This window comes from Vulpes lagopus, chromosome 11, assembly GCF_018345385.1.
Source record: "Vulpes lagopus strain Blue_001 chromosome 11, ASM1834538v1, whole genome shotgun sequence".
In the NCBI taxonomy this organism is placed as follows: domain Eukaryota; kingdom Metazoa; phylum Chordata; class Mammalia; order Carnivora; family Canidae; genus Vulpes; species Vulpes lagopus.
This window is the reverse complement of record NC_054834.1, coordinates 73,246,968-73,264,596: the sequence shown is the minus strand read 5'-3', so window position 1 is coordinate 73,264,596 and position 17,629 is coordinate 73,246,968. Positions and strand designations below refer to the sequence as shown.

General features: G+C 47.5%; 1 protein-coding gene across 5 annotated transcripts in view; it reads right to left on the bottom strand.

Annotated features, from left to right (window-relative positions):
• Window positions 1-11,642, bottom strand: part of KMT5B (lysine methyltransferase 5B) — a 56,123-nt gene extending 44,481 nt beyond the window's left edge. The window contains exon 1 of one of the 5 annotated variants that reach the window (XM_041773708.1): window positions 11,415-11,642. Coding sequence is in view for 3 of the 5 variants with exons in the window: in XM_041773706.1 (XP_041629640.1) it covers window positions 10,576-10,769 (194 nt within the window). In the remaining 2 variants the exon portion in view is untranslated. Of the gene's footprint in view, window positions 1-10,575; window positions 10,899-11,138; window positions 11,346-11,414 lie in introns of those variants that run through there. The other 4 variants (XM_041773707.1, XM_041773706.1, XM_041773705.1 and 1 more) reach the window with 4 other exon arrangements.
• Window positions 11,643-17,629: the final 5,987 nt, after the last annotated feature.

Genomic DNA, 17,629 nt, shown 5'->3' with positions numbered 1-17,629 from the left:
CCCAGCAGTGACAGGTCCCCAACAAATGCCAATGACCTTCTTTCTTTCCACTGCCCCCTTTGTGAACACACATGAGGTTATGAACTATTTGGTGACTTTTGACTTTACTGCTCATGCACAATTTGAAAACTGGTTCCAATCCTTTCCTACTTAAAGCTTTTGGATTGGGATCCCTGGGTGGCGCAGCGGTTTAGCGCCTGCCTTTGGCCCAGGGCGCGATCCTGGAGACCCTGGATCGAATCCCACATCGGGCTCCCGGTGCATGGAGCCTGCTTCTCCCTCTGCCTGTGTCTCTGCCTCTCTCTCTCTCTGTGTGACTATCATAAATAAATACAAAAAAAAAAAAAAGCTTTTGGATTATTTCGATTATTTCCTGCTGAATGTCTTAAACACAAACCAGGATTTTAAGACTGTCAGAAAAATGAGAACACTGATTCTAAAAGAAACAAGAATTTTAATATAAAAAAAGAATTTTAATAGAATTCCTGTGATATTACAAAGAATTCTCTAACCAGTTTACATGTTGAACTCGTCTCAGATAGCTTATCTTACAGAAATTACCCAGTGGCAAAGAAACATGTCCCAAGAGGTTAAGAAGGTAACACAGATTTTTAAAAAGCAGGCTCTAGCTTGCTGAAGGACTTTTGGAAAACTTCACTGAGAAAAAGCAGAGCAAACATTTTGCAAGTGATTCAGCTACAATATGCTGAGCAAACGATTCAGAACACCAAATAGTTAACAGTACTCTCTCTGGGGAATGAGATCACGAGCAATTTTTTCATTGCACGGTGCATTTTCACAAGGTTCAGCTTTTCAAAATGAGCAGGTATTACTTTATAATAAAAATTTAAACATATAAGAGGAAAAAAAAAATAAACATATAAAAGGGAAAGTAAAACAAATGTCACAAAAATTCTTCTGCATCATTCTTATGTATTTAAGTTAAAGCCAATTTCTAAGACCTTAAATTCGGTAATTCCAACATCAGAGAAGTTAAATACATCTCTGAAATACTTCCACAAGTTTCTGATGCCTTCATTTGTGGACTGACTCCGTGATTCTCAAGTGCCACAATCCCAGACTCCCAGGAGCTTTATATTTAAAATAAGTACAAGGAAGACTAATGTAAATAAAACACACAAAAATGAAAGGAAGCACTGTCCAGAGAGGCGACAACAAACACACACAGCCCAAAGGAACAAAAGTGCTCACACTGGACCAGGAGTGACCACACTGGCTAGGGTCAGTGCCAACAATGTCCCACCAGTAAAGTAAAAATCCAATTTCCATTCTAGGCTAACATGCCTGGTCTACAAGCAAAAACAAAAGCATTTGGAAATTGTTATGAACTACCATTAACAGAACTTACCTTGCTGGTGCCTACAAGGTTCTGCATGATCCAAACTCGCCCCCGCCCCTTACTCCAGCTAAAACTTCAGATACTGCCCAGTTCTCATCCCCTAGTGTGCTAGACATGTTCCCTACACAGGGCCTTTGTATTTGGGATGCTGTCAAGCTGCCCGCCAGTCCCCCCCGGCCAACCCCCAGTCCTCCATCCCATACACTTTCTCTTTCATGGTGCTTATTACAACTGTACTCATTTCTTCATGTAAGTACTTGATAATCCTTGGCTTCCCCACTGCAGTATTATGCTAGCTAAGGTACACTTTTGTCATCATTGGAACTTAGCACAACTTACCACAGGTCCATTCATATCACATCCCCCTTTCTAGTCACAAACCTAACTGCTACATATAAACCCAACTGGTGATTAGTTCTTTTTCTTTTTCTTTTTTTTTTTTTAGTTCTTTTTCTTAAATCTAAAGTTACAAAAGGGTTCTACAATAATACATCAAGGAAATGCAAATCAGTCTTCATTGATAGTTATTCCAAATTCATCTGTGATCAATATTTTCCAAGGTTCCATGGAATCCCAGAATAATTCATACTATCAGGCCACTAGTAGAAGTCCTTAAAGCTATCAGAAGCACTTGTGGTCAATATTCCATATTACAATGCAGTAAGACTGTAATCTACTTTGACAAGACAGTTACTCACTTGTCAGAAGACAACTATGACTTCATGATCACACCTGTAACCTTACAACTTGCTCCTATAAATATTGTCAGAAATAAGTGTCACTTGAGAAGTTAGATGACTAAATATCGTTTCTGCTTTCTTTTCCAGCTTTTGGAGAGTCAAACTCACCAAGCATTTTGCCTCAACCAAGTTAACAGTCTCCCCAAGCAGCCTGAGGTGGTAAAGCCCCCTCTGATCCAGCAAGAGATGGCACCTGACTTGGAGCAGTTTCCCACAACTCATAGTAAGATATGACTATATAAAGATAAAATCCAAAGTAAAAGGGATGGCTAGAGCCAGCACTACTAATTGTGCTAAACTGGTTGTGCTAACTGCTCCAAAGGAGACTTCCATGGGCTGAAAAATAGTCCTCAAAGATATCAGGTCCTAATCTAGAACCTGTGAGTATTAGCCTATAAGGAAATGGGTCTTTGGAGAGATGATTTAAAGTATGGATTTTGAGATGACACAGGTTGTCTGGGTGGGCTCTAAATGCTATCACAAGAGACCTTACGAGAATGGTAGAGGGTGCTTTGACACCACACACCCAAGAGGAGAGGTGAGGATTGCAGTGACATGGGCCCCAAGCAAAGGAACGAAAACCACTGCAGGAGCTGGCAGAGGCAAAGAACAGATTCTCTCCTACAGCCTCCGGGGGAGCCCTACCGCACTTGGACTTTGGCCCAGTGAAACAGATGGGGAACCTCGGGCCTGCCCAACTGAGAATACATCCCTGCTGTTGGAGGCCACCAAATTTGTGTAATTTGTCACAGCAGCCACAAGCAGCTAATACAGAGACCATGATAAAGTAAACCAAAGTGAAAATGCTTTACAGTTACCAGATCCTCAAAACACATAAAATTCCAATATATCACTGGAAAAACTCTTCACCTTTAAAAAGTTTTACATATACTTAAACCTCAGGTAACCAAAACCTTCCATAGAAGTGTTATGATTGAATACTTAATTATATTTATGTAAAAACTTTACAATAAAAATGAAAACTAAAACTCTTAGGATTTTTCATTTAGCAGAACATTTGAAACAGCAAAACATGCACTACTGGTAACAATCATTGTAACACTTAAACCTACTGATCTGCAAGTGGGCATGTAATAAACTTCCCTCTAATTGCCTCAGGACAAAAAACATTGATCCACAGTTCCTTATTTATCCAATAATATCCAATATTCATCCAATATGTATCACAACAAAAGATTTGATATAAGAAAGATTTATGTCTCCAATTGTCTTGGTAGGTATTTCCAAAATAAAGGTTTTAGCTGATGTGGTTGTTGGGAGAAATTCTACAAAACAAAACAACGTCCTTCCACATCTCTCTACATCTGATCCATCTGCTCACCTAGTAGTGCCTATACATAAAATCAAGGATGCTTCCTTTGTTACTCCTCCCTGAGACCCACAGCATTTTACTTTTCTATAAACATATGCCACCTAGTGTCAAAAGTCTGTAAGTACAGCCCACAGTTCCTCAGAAGCTAAGAGGTAAGCAGAACAAAGAACAATCCATTCTTACAGGGCAAAGACGTGGGCGAGGAAAAACTTCCATAGGTGAGTCTTGGTCTTAAAGGCCAAGACTAAGTGTGCCAGGCAGCACACCCTGCAGGAGACGGCGCACACAGGGTTCAGGATGGGGCTCCAGATGGAGTCAATGCACCTAGGTTCCATTCTAACCCCATTTGATACTAACAATGCAGCCATGAACAAGACATTCAACCTCACAAACGTCTCATAGGTAAAATGAAAACAGAGCCTACCTCCTTGGTTTGGCACAAGGATAAAACAAGCAGAAATAGCTAATAAAATAAAGACCTCCAACTGTCCCCTCTTTGATGGCAGAAACATAGGGTCAGATACACTGATGCAGTGTTCACAAAACCTAAAATGACCAGGTAGAAATTTCCCCTCCATTCCTTATCCTACCATAATTCTCCCAAGAAAACAATCACATCACCATTTCCATTAAAAAGAGTACATATTTTCAAGAAAATAAAAAGAGTAGGGTGCTAATTTATGATAGAGACCTAAGACCAGATTTGCTTTTCCTACTGCTTCTGAAGAGAAGGAAAATGCCTTCTGATAACAATTAGAATTAAAAATCATACCAAACTATACCTCACACATCAACATCTAAGGGGACTACAGATTTTGTTACAGTGGAATTGCCGGTTACGTTTCTGGTAAGACATTTTTTTCTTACTGTAACCCCACTTTTTTTTTTTTTTTTAAGATTTTAGGTAATCGCTACACCCATTGTGGGGCTCGAACTCACAACCCTGAGGTCAAGAGTCTCATGCTTCACCAACTGTACCAGCCAGGCACCCCACTGTAACTCCACTTTTAAAACAACAATAAATAATAGCTCCTCCATTCATTTACCATGTAATTCTCACATCCTGTAAAGTATGTACTTTTTTTCTTGGTTAAACAGACGGAAGGTGGCAGAATTTGCTTACTTGTACTCTAGAAAGGATCCTACTGGTGAAAAAGCATGTGGCTGGAAGACAGAAGCTCAAATACAACAGTAGCAGTGGACAGGGAGAGGGAGGAAAAGCTGTGGTGTTTCAAATAGAAGGCAAGACTTGGTAATAAATTAAGACACAGGTGGTGAGGGACAGAAAGGAATTTAAGATGGTTCAGAAGTCTATAGCTGCAGAGACTGCAAGATTGCCATAAACTATGCTACATAAGAAACAGGTTTGCAGAAAAGATGAGAAGGTTTAAGTTTACTGAATTTGAGGAGGGAGGGGTCACAACCCAGGTGGAGCTGTTATAAGACATCAGAACTCAGGAGAGAAGTGGGGACTGTGGGGACACCTGGGTGGCTCAGTGGTTAACATCTGTCTTTGGCTCAGGTGTGATCCTGGGGTCCGGGATCAAGTCCCACATCAGGTTCCTTGCAGGGATCCTGCTTCTCCCTCTTCCTGTGTCTCTGCTTCTCTCTGTGTCTCTCATGAATAAATAAAATATTTTTTAAAAAATTAAGAAGTGGGGACTGTGAAGAGAGTAACACTAACAAAAGGACTCTACAGTTTACCAAGCATTTCAACATTATCTCAATTCAAAGAATCACAGAACTTCTGAGCAAAAAGTCTTAGATTAAAAGAAACAGGCTCAGGAATCCCTGCCTGCCCAAAGTAATTCACTCCTTATGACAATATGCTACTAATACACAAAACATACACAATACCACCGCTATCACCCCCATTTTACAAATAAGAGTAAGCCTTAGACAACTAGAAACAAATTAAGCTGAAGCTGGTTGAGAGCCTGCACACGTTTTTAAAAGATTTTATTTAGTCAGGGCAGCCCGGGTGGCTCAGCGGTTTAGTGCCTGCCTTTGGCCCAGGGCGCGATCCTGGAGACCTGGGATCAAATCCCACGTCGGGCTCCCGGTGCATGGAGCCTGCTTCTCCCTCTGCCTCTCTCTGTGTGTGACTATCATAAATAAATAAATAAATAATTTTTTTTAAATAAATAAATAGAATCTTAAAAAAAAAAGATTTTATTTACTTATTCATGAGAGACACAGAGGCAGAAATATACAGGCAAAGGGAGAAGCAGACTCCATGCAGGGAGCCCCATGTGGGACTTGATCCTAGAACCCCGGGATCATGCCCTGAACCAAAGGCAGATGCTCACCGCTGAGCCACCCAGGTCCCAGAGAGAGCCTGTACACTCTTGACATTATGAAGAAAGTGATGCAAACAAAATTTTAAACACACTTTGCCCCTTATTTGAAGAGTAAGACCCTAGAACAAAAGTGGCATGGCTCCTAATTTCACGGGGCTCTGAGGATAGCACAGAAAGAGAAACAATCCAATAAGCACGAAACTACAAATTCTGGTAAGAGCTTTAAAGAAACAAATAGGATATTAGGAGAGAGAATCATGTGGGAACAGACTTTACACTGGATGATCAGGGAAAAGAAATAAAAAGCACAAGTAGAGAAAAAAAATCACCCCTCTTTTTTGGGGGTGTCAAAAGCACTTCTGGTATCTACATCAAAGATCTTCTGAGGCCACTGGCTTTGTCTAAATCCTCTTGGACCCTGAGTGAGATCTGTTTTTGTTTCTCTTTTGAAGGGGAGAAAGAAGATTTCCATATGGCCTCTCTAGTCCCAGACTGCACTGGTTCACTGCCTGAAGGATCAGGCCCCCTCTACACTTCAGTGGGGGGAACTCCATTTTCCTAAGAATAGGTTGGTTTTCTTGCTAAAAACATATATCCCTCTACATCATACAACATAGCATTTCCTTGAAAATAAAAATACTCCTCAGAGATCATGACACTGTATCAGCTGCTGCCACCTTGTTCTACGAATCAGACAAAATGAATCATTCTGCAGACCAAGAACCCAACATTTTTCAAGAACCTACTGGGAGCCATTGGGCACTGTTCGTGGTGCTGGAATATTGTTGCCTCTATGGAACACTAGAGGGCGCATGTGAATTTTAGTCTTCAGGAAAATTGAGCAGGGCTAATAAAGAGTAGGAGACCTTGCAAGTCCAAAGGGAAGCCAGTGAAAACTGGGTATCTGAACAACAGGACAGAAAGGTGCAGAAGAGAAAGCAGGATGACCCTTCACTGAAGGGATCTTCAGCCTGAGACTTGAGAGGCAATCCTAATGCCATCATAGATCTATTGGACAGGAGTTCTGATAAAGATGCTGAAGTTGAAAACACAGGTGTTTGTTTCACTCTGACACATGACTGAGGGATTCACCTGCTTGGCAACCCTATGAGGTCGGTGAGGCAGGCATTACTGCTACACATGAGATGGCTAAAGCTCAGAAATAAAGTTGCTTTCCTGAAGTCAAATTGCTATTCAGTGGAAAAGCTGAGTCTAAAACCGTACTGTTGAAGCTGAAGTCTGGGGTTTACGCCAATACTTGAGCCACATGTTGCATCACCCATAAATAAAAAGGCTTATTATCACTAGATAATGCTCCCTAGGTCTGTATACTTTTTCTTTAGTGTACTATTATAATACAGAAAAGAAAGACATCTAGTAGAGATGCAACTGACAAATAGGAGCCATACAGAAGTACGAGCCATCAAGATTTGGGGGCCATTAATATACTCCATCCTCTCAATTCTAAAACCCAACTGATGGTAAGCTATAGCATCAATTCAAAATAAAGTGAGGAAAAACTACGTAGAATATATAGATGAACGTGTACCAATTAGATGTCGAAATACTAAAACAGCTTTTAGAAGTGAGAAAACAGGGTGGCAATTAAGTGTAAAATATAATTTAGAATTGGAAGGTTCAGTTGTAGGAGCTGAGGCTTGGCCCTGTGTCTTATAATAAATGACAGAGCAGACTGGAACACAGGTATTCTTATTCCAATGGTCCTTCATCCAGCTCCGGAATTGTATGTAATGTAGTCACAATTGCATACAATCCTAAAAGGCTGTGTGGTTTGAGTTTGTTTTACAGACATGAGACAGCCCCAAATCTGGCTGGAAGAGGCAGGAGGCAGAGGCAGTGAGTGACCAACCTGGTCCTAGGAACCCTTTAGCACGACAAATGGAAAACTGTGAAGCAAAACATAATTTAGAATATCGATAACTATGGAAATAATCAGTGACTTCATTTCTCCTTTTGTGAGAATATTTTAGAATGCAAATAGCTTCTGGTTCCATCACAAACTATATAAAGATAATATATCAGCTCTGTCTCCAGGCAACATGAGGACCAAAAGAAAAGGTGTTTTGTTTTGTTCTTTTAAAGCTAACATTATACGTTAATGTGGCTTTACAAAAATAAGGTTAGAAGTCTTTCCTGTACAGATGGGATTCTCTCCCTGGCATTTCTTTAAAACAGTAAAATAAAATCCTGTAACGCAGATAAAGTAAGAAATGGATGACCAAAATTTAGGAAGATGTCTATTGATTCAAAATATGTTTGTAAATGGCAAGTGCTTTTTTTTATTTGACTAGGGCAAAAAGAAACTCAGATCACACTAATAAGTACGGGGTCAGATATTGCTCAGGCATGATCTTTACTTTTAATCGATACTTCCAGATTCTAGGAAACACCAAATTATGAGGAGGAAAAAAGGGACTACAGTAATAACTGAAATAAAAACAGATTCGTAGAGAGGCTGGGGGAGAGGCATGATGTAGAGTTGATAGAATTTAAAGAAACCTGCTATACTTTCCTTCATTAAAAATCCCTTAGACAAAGACCTAGGGTATTCACTCCCTACTGTTTGCTAGGACCTCATCCTCATACAGCTCGTTCAATGAAACTGAGCCATTAAATCTTCAGGGTTTAACTTACATTTCAAACTAAGAGCTCCAAATAAAAAGTAATTTTATATAAAAAAAAAAAAAAAAAGTAATTTTATGAGTTTAAAGTTGGCAGTCTGTCGAAGAAATTACTTTTCAAATCACTGTGTTCTAATGCTTAGAATATCCTAATGATTACAATTTAAAGTGCATTAGCTAGTTTTAATTTTATCTTGTAATAATTTGAGCTTGTGCTGCTTAGAGCCATTAAATCCATTTCCTACACCAAGACATGTCAGTAAAATTACAAGTTCTTGCCCCCAAAAGAAAAAGTAACTAAAAGTCAGACTGAAAAACTAAGTTACATCCTATGTAGAAAACATCTTTCTACTGCATGCAGCTGTATCTGGGCTAGAACCACCCCACATTTTCTCCCTGCATTTACTTAGTGCATCCATGTAACCAGTACTGTGTCACAGTGGAGCAAGGACATATGGTCCCTGTGTGGAAAGCTCAACTGCAGTGTTCTGGGGCTAACACATAACAGAGTGCCACAATTCTTGCTCCATGCAGAAGCATTTTGGTGAGTGGAGAAAAAGTAAAGCTCATATATGGCAGGCAAGAGTATAAAATAATGGAAACCACATGGTTTGTCTGAAAGGATTTGCTCTCATAAGCCATGAAAAGGACATTCCTGTGGACAAGGAGCTGTTCAGATGGTACATGTGTCTTTCAACACAACTGGGCCACATACCCATGTCCTGTGTAGAGAAAAATCAGATTTGATCCCAAATTTATATGACCCAAGGAAAAATGACACACCAACATCCCCACCCACAAAACTCTATGCTCAAACATACAAACAACCTGTGACCACTTCCTTCACATCTTATTCTGCTATACCGTCCAACTCCCCTTCCCCCTAGTAGGTCCACTGGTATCTGGTTCAAGTACAGAAAACAGTTCGGGGTATCTGAGAAGACAGATGAACATACTGGCAAGAGGGCACTTGGAAATGACTTTGAAAGAGTCTGGTTTCAAAGTTTATGTGCACAAACTATGTGGCTTTTGTTATTAATAACAATGTCTTAAGATAACATTAAAATGGACATAATACAAAAATCTAAATACAAGCTATGAGGCTCCATAACTTGGAGATTAACAAATTCACTTTTGTCAAATGCCTACTAAGCACCTACTTTGCACCTGCCCCAGACAGAGAAAATAAATAATAGCCCAACAAGTTCACAAGAAAACTGAAGGGGTGGGCAAATAACCAAACATAATACCAAGTAACAACTGCTCAGGGAACGCAGAGGAAATGGGCATCCTCCAGAGTGGGCCAGTCTCTGCAGGTAACTTCTCGCCAGACCTTTCCGAAGGATAAGGGCGAGGGGGCAGAGGGTGGCTAGGAATGCTGGGCGGAATGAGACCAAAAGGTGCCAGGCATGGGGAAGCTCGTTGCACTAGAGCCTGGTAAAGGGAGAGTAGAATGTAGAATGCTTAAAGATCAAAACCTGGAAAGTGGACCGGAGTTCCCCCACATGCTGGGATTAAAGCGTTTGTGGACTTTACTCTCGGAATATAAGGAGTCCCGACAGTGACGGGGCCACACCTGTGCTTCAAGATGCCAAACGTTCGGCTACAAAGTAAACGTGTATTTACACGAAGTAACTCTTTAGATACGTTTTTCAATATATACAAGTCATCAGCGCTATTTCAGGCAAAAATGATTTCCCCTGTCCTTTTCAAGACATTTATGCTTTTACTACCAATCATCAAAAGTTACTGCTGTATTTTCGCTATCCAAGACTAGGGGAAAAAGTTGCAGCTGGCAACTACTTCCTCCGACGATCCTACACGGCAGACTCCCAACCACGTTTAACGGACTCTACTTTTATAAAGTGTACAGTAGCTTACATCTAAGAAGGTCCTGATGAAAAGTCTTAATCACGACCGACCAATTCATTGCCCACTACTCTACGTAAGACAAGTTTCTAAAAATCATCTTCCAAGAACGAACACACGTTCACCCCCTTAGTAATTCTAGTGTCCCCGCTTGACGCATCGGAAGCGACAGCTCCAGAACGGGCTCAAATGAGCCCAAAGACAGAAAGAGTGGATTTCTCCGGGCGCAACGGGCCTCTACACCATCCCCGAAAGTTGGATCCCGTGGTCACCACGGAAACACGGTCCCGCCCCCCCCCCCCCCGGGTGGGAGCGACGCCGAGCCCATCACCTCCGGGTGTGCAGGACAACCGCCACTCGGCGAGCACGGCCGGGCACCGAGGGCGCCGCTGTCAGGGGAGGTCGGGCAGGGCGGGGGACCGGCCCCGGTGGAGACCTGGAACCAGGCTCCAGCCCAAACAAAAACAAGCCGAAGTGAGCGCGGCACAGGGACCAGATTGGGCGAGCCCGATCACGACTGCCCATTGGAGAAGAGGGAAAACAGAGTCCCCCAATCGCGAGCGGCGGGGCTGCTCCCCTCGTGCGGCCGCGGGCCGCCCCGGCGCTGCCCGGCCCCGCGCTGCCCGGCGGCCGCTACCGCTCCCTTCCGGCGGCGGCGCCCACTGCAGGGCCCGCACCCCCGCCCGGCGCCGCCGCCCGCCGCCCAGCGCCGCCGCCGCCCGCCGCCGCCGCCCAGCGCCCCTCCCCCGGCCGCCGCCCCCCGCGCCCGGGCCCCGGCCCCCGCCCGGCCCGGCGCCCCCGCTCCCGCCGACCCGCCCCCAGCCCGCCGCCGCCGCCGCCGCCGCCGCCGCCCGGCGCCCCCGCACGCCCGCGCCGCGCCCGCCCTCCGCTCACCGCCGGGCGCTGCCCGCTCCTCCTCGGGGCGCCGCGCGGCCCCCGGTCCGGCCGCTGCGCTGGGGGGTCCGCGCTGCCGGGCGGCACTTCCCCGGCCCCCAAGAAAATTAATCACCAAAAAATAATTCCCGAGAAAAATGGAGAGTAAAATCCAAGATGGCGGCGCATGCCGCAGCACCGCCCGCTCCATCCGCTGTCGGGAAATAAGTCCCAGCCGCGGCCGGAGCCCCCCGCCCCCACCGCGCCGCGCCCCCGCGTCCCCACGCCCGGCCTCACCTCGCCTCGCGCGCGGCCGCGCCGTCCCGGGGGCCGCCTCCGCCGGGGTCCGCGTCCCGGGTCCTGGCGCCGCACGCGCCGCCGCCGCTGTCCGGACGCCCTCACCTCATAGCCCCGGAGCCTCGCCTCCCGCGCCGCAGACGCGTCGCCGCCCCCGGTGAGCCGTCCGGACGCCGCCCGGGAACGGTGGAAGGACACGAAAAGGAGTGCCCTCGGCCGGGCGGAGGGACACCGCTCCGCCTCGCGCCACTGCTGCGGCCTCTGTTGCTTTTACGGGACTTGCGGGGGGGGTGGGGGGCGGCGGAGGCGGAGAAACACGGAAAAGAAACGAGTTCCTCGCTGGGTGCTCCCGGAGGCGGAGGGACAAAAAGCGAATCTGGGGAGCGAGGAGAGCTGAGCCGCCGCCTCGCGTCGCCCGCGGCGGAGGGATCCGCGCTGAGGTCTGCCGGGATCCCTCCGCCCCTCGATGCCCTTTAAATCGCGGCTGGAGGCGGCGTCGCCGCGCGCCCCTCGGGCGCCACCCCGGCTGCGTGCCGGTAGCGTTGCGGCTGCGGCTGCGGGTGCGCCCGCCCGCCCGGGCCAGCTCCCGGGCTCCCGGGGCGGGGGGTGGGGCCGGGGGTCGCGCGGCCTCTCGGTCCCGCGGCGTGCGTGGGGGGCGCCGCGGGGAGGCGGCCCCACGGAGGCGAGCGTCTTTGTTGTGGGAGTGGGTGTCGTTGCAGCGGATACACCCCTCGGGAGCGTCGGGCGCCGCGCCGCGGGTGGGGGGAGCGTGCACTCACCGGGCCACTGGCTTCCGGGTGTCCGCCGGCCGTCCCCGCAGCACCTACTGTGTGCCTGCTCGGCTGGCCGACGCACGGCTCCTTCCGCTTCCCTCGCTCGTGGGGCTGCGCCGGCGCCCGAGATGCAGCCGCACCCCCGCCCGGGACCTTGGGCAGGTGCGGGAGAGGCTGAGGGTCGCGCGCTCCGGGCGCTGAGCTGTGGGAAGGGTGCGAAGCACCGCCCCGGAGTCCTGCGGGCCGATAACACTGGCTACAAAATAACAGCACTAAGACTAACAACGTACGCAGCCTTCCCTGGATGGTGGGCGCCGTGCTCAGGGCTTTGGACTCTTCACAACAGCCCTCAGCGGGTGGGAACGTGGTGCTTCTCCCCTACGTGCAGGGAAACAGGCGACCCCTAGGAGAGCTAGTCTGGGGGACTCCGGATCTGTGGCCACAGAAGTCAGGTGCTCAGAGCTGGGGCCTGCAAGTGCCCCCTTGGGCAGTGGGTTGCAGTATGTTAGGGAAAAGGGGTGGTTAGGAAATGTGGGAGCTGTAAGTGCAAAGGCCTGGTGGGGGGTGGGGGGGAGGCTCCGGCGTTTCCAGGGCAGGTGGATAGATGGATTCCAGGAATCCGTTTTTGCCTTGGTTTCCCTTGTATCCCGAGGGTCTGGCACAGAATGGGCGCACCATAAAGGATGATTCACTGGAGACTGGGTGACCACAAGGACTGTGGTCCAACTAACACCCATACACGTGCTGACCTCATTCACCCTCCTTGACCTTGGGTAGTAGACATGATGCTTATGATTCCTTTCACAGATGAGAAACTGAGGCACAGTGATTTGCCAAGAGTGTGTATGTAACAGGCAGCCAGGGGTCTAGATCTTCCAAACCAAAGTTCTTCCCACTGCTGGCACCTGCTTTCTACCCTTCCCCCTCTAGAAGCCAGCTGGGGTTGAGGGGAGAGTGTGGGTGGAGCCTCACCACCCCTCAACCAAACCAGACCCAGGCACACAGCTTGGGTCTTACTGGATAAGAATTCACCTTGCCCTGTTCCTCTTTGCAGACACAACTAACAGATAATTGCTTTGATTTTGTTAGTTTCTGATTTATCACTAAATGTTCTTTCCAAGATTTTTATAGTGCTTGGCTCCAAATACTCAGATTACATCCCAGAAACCCTGAGATTGCCTTTGCCAGCCCCTCCCCCACTGGATGCCCACAGGAGGCGTGCGCAGGAGGGAAAAGAAGGAAACCCCATCTGCCTGCAGTGGGCAGCCGCAGCCTTGTGTGGCTCTTGGTCGCTAGGCTTCAAGCCCAACTGTGCCTGGGCAGCCCTTCACAGCTAAGCACCAGTGTCCCCTCAACTCCAAACTTTCCAGAGTTCACCCCAACACAGACCCCTGAGACTGACACCAAAATCCCCACCCACACCCACCCCTATAAAGCCCCCAGATTCCCAAGATGCTGACACTGCCATTTATTCATGGCCCAGGGCCAGGTCAGGTGTTCTGGATAGTGACTTGCAAGGGAGCAGGTCAGACCTACAGCCCAGCAGGGGAGACAGATGAGACCTAAGCTCAGCATCCTCTCAGGCTCCCCCGGCTCTGGATCTGCCTCTCCTCCAGCATTGCTGGCTGCTCTTGTAGCCTTAACTGTGAGACACAGGGTGGACCAGAGTTCTTGGCACAACTGAGTTGGGCCTCAGGACCTCGATGGAGTAAGGATACAGGGAAGCTAGGGCTAAGCTGGGCAGAGGGCACAGCCCAGAGCGGTCCTCCTGGGGGAGACTGGAAATTTGACTTCCCCACAGTGAGCATGGCCAGCTGGAGGCTCCTGCTGCCAGCTGGCAGGGGAGGGGTGGATGGGGGACAGGAAGTAGTGTGGCCTGGCACCTGCCCAGCCCCCAGGTGACAGGAGCCATTGGCATTTACACTGTGAAGCCTCTGGATACTACAAAGTGGAAGTGCTAAGCAGTAACAGGAGCAGTGGGGCCCCCACTGGGCCTGGACAGATGGAAAGATATTAACAACTCTAAAGAAAGACTCAGTTGGCGGAAGGAGCCTGGCCAGCCCCGGAAGCTCCAGGAGTGCCAGCCCAGCCCGGAGCTGACCTGGGAGCGGCCCCCTTGCCAGAGCACTGGCTGAGGTTTATAGAGACTGTTCCAGTCCTCCCAGCCGGGCCCAGGGGTACTCCACAGAGTACCCAGTCTGGTCCCACCAACTCTGCATCACTCTCTAATTTCCCTTCTTCAAATGCTAGGTTCACCCAGCAACTGGCTGGCAGGGATTTGCTTGGTGGAATCTTGTGCCCACAGGGAGGGCCTGCAGGTCACGCTGACCCCAGAATTCTGGGTTGGGCAACAGTGGCTTCTTGTAAATTGATATGTTGACTTTTGACTTTGTACATGTGTCTCACTGTCCCTCCACCCCTGCCCAGAAGACAGGGCTGTTCTGATGAGAGCGGGCATCCAAGACTAATGGGAGAAGGACTGGGAACAAACCCAGGACCATTCCGGTGACCTGTCTGGCCAGCTGCCTGAGCACCACGAGGCCCCCTGCACCATCCTTACCTTCACCTGCCCTGACACTCTCACTCCTCCTTTGATAGGTTAGGAAACCCAGCCTCTGGAAGGTCAGGTGACCTGCCCAAGGCCACATAGTCAACAGCAGGCAGACTTATGGCAGCTTTGAACTGTCTGGGCTACATGTCTGACCTGGAATTGAATCCCCAGCTCCCCAACTTACCAGCCATGTGATTTGGGGCAAGTGATGTGGCCCATCTACACACCACCCATTCAACTGTGAAATGTGCCGATTCTTGGGTCTGCCCAGAACTCACTCATGTCTTTAAAATCGTTCATCTATTTAACGCCCCAATTCTGATTTCCAGCCTGGCCCACTGTTCTGAACTTCAGACTTCACCACTTAGGTATTTACCAAGCATTTCCTATATAGCATAGGAGCGTGTTCAGTTCACAACTGAACACACACACACACACACACACGCACGCACGCACGCACATACATGTGCACGCTCCCACCTCTCAGTCTTCCCATTGCTCAGGTCCAGTAACTAGCTTTCATTCCCCATTACCAGCCTTTGTGGCTTTCTCTCCTTAACACGTATCACTGTCTAGCATTCTGTACATTTTACTTACTCATCATGTCTACTGGCTGTCTCTCCTTTCCAGGCTGTAAGCTCCTTGAGGGCAGGGGCTTTGTCTGCCTTGTTCACAGCTGCATCTCCAGCATCCAGAGTAGTGCCTGGGGTGCTGACATAAGAGGCTCGATACATGAAGGATGATGCAGACCTTCCAGCCCTGCTACTGGGCTAAAGGAGGTGTAAGTGTTTCTTCACCTGCTCTTCTGGCCCAGTGGCTCAGGTGTGTTCAGCCGTGCCCACAAAGTGCACAGACCCTTCCATGCCTTTCAAGATCAGGGGTGCCCTGTGATTCGTATCCACCTGGGGCAATCAGACAGGCCCCAGGTACAGCCTTGTGCCCCTGAGGGATGGTGCCCTTTCAGGTCCCCACCACCTCCAAAAAGAAGCCTGACTGTGGTGAGCCCTGTCCTCATGCACACTTAACAGTAAACACAGAAAGGATCAATGGCAGCTGAAAAACTGTTTTCTTCAAGAGCAGGAAAACCTTAATCTTATTATTTTTTAATAATTTCAAACTTACAGGAAGTTTCCAAGTATTACACAAAGAATTATTTTTCCTGAACTGTCTGCCTATAAGTCACTACCCAGGGGCACCTGGGTGGCTCAGTTGGTGAAGCTTCAGCCTTCAGCTGAGGTCATATCTCAGGGTCCTGGGATCAAGCCCCACATCAGGCTCCCTGCTCAACAGGGAGTCTGCTTCTCCTGCTCCCCCTGCTTGTGGTCTCTCTCTCTCCCTCTCTGTCAAATAAGTAAAATCTTAAAAAAAAAAAAAAAAAAAAAAGTCACTACCCAGATGCTCCACAGCTTCAGAGCACATTAGGGTGTATTTCCTTCCAACTGATATATCTTCCTACAAAACCAGACCCTGGTGAGCAAAGTCAGGGAATCACATCCATAGGTTGTAGTCATTTGATCTTCAGATCACATTCAAATCTTCCCTATGACAATAATGATGTCCTTTATATCAAGGGAACCCATGTTCCCTTGGTTGTCAAATCTCTTCAGCTTCCTTCTGGAACATTCCTCCCTCTTTCTTTGACTTGTATGCCTTTGGCACTCCTGAAGGTTACAGACCAATTATTTTGTAGTATGTCCTTTAATTGAGGCTTTTCAGATGGTTCCTTATGGTTCGATTAAGATCAGGGATCTTTGACAGGAATGTTGCAGAAGCAAGGCCGTGTTCTCATCGCATCCTATCAGGTGGTGGAGGACTTCAGTCTGCCCCATAACTGAGGATGTTCAGTTGGGTCACTGATAAAGGGATGTCTGCCAAACTTCTCCACTGGAGAGTCACTTGTTTTCCCTTTGTACTAAGTATTCCATGGAGAGATGCTTTAAGAGGACACAAACATCCTATTCCTTATCAAACTTGCAGTGTAGTAATATATTTATGTCAGTATGACTTATGAGTTCCTATTTTTTTTCAGTAGGCTATACTCTGTTCCTCTCTCTCCCTCTCCTTCCTCTCCCCTTCTTCAAAGATTCTTGTGGCAGCTTCATTTATTGTAGCCCTAAACTGGTCACAACACAAATGCGATCAACAAAAGAATGGATAGACCAGTTGTGGTCTATCCACACAATGAAATCCTACCGAAATAAGAGCCAATGAGTTACAACAACAGATGAACTCCAAAAACATTGTGTTGGGGTAACAGAAGACAAATAGAGTACAGGTTGTTTGATTTCAAATATGTGGTATCAAAAAACAGAAGAAAAACAGACCAATGGGGATAGAAATCTGGAGTCACTCGCCTTTAGGCAGGTGGGAAAAACTTCCAATACAGATAGGGACGTTCTGTATTCCAGGGCGGTTACCCAGGAATGTGGGCTCAAGAAAGCTCTCAAGCTAAAAAATAAAAAAAAAAAAAAAAAAAGAAAGCTCTCAAGCCAGGTGTCTAAGTTCTGTACAAATTACTGCATGTAAATTATACAATCATAAGAGAGTGGGGGAGATGGGGGGGGGTAGTGAATTGAACCGAGCTACTGTTCTGTGAAAACCTCTCCTGTTTTTCCATGACTTGTCTTGCAACTGAGTTCATTTTGCAGCATAGGTTTTCATTGGGTGTTACCCAGACATTGCTTCGGGGAAGGACCCAGGTTTAAGATGACACTCATGGTCCAAAGTGCAGGTGAGGGAGCTGAAGATCCTCTCTCCTCCCTCTGGGCTCTGTCAGTATTGCCTCTTGCTGAGTGAGAAGTAAAGGGGAGAGGAAAAACTGCTCCTGTTCCTGATAGGCTTGATGAAAGCTTCTCCGACCAGGTGAACTTCCCTGCTGCAGGCCCTGGGGC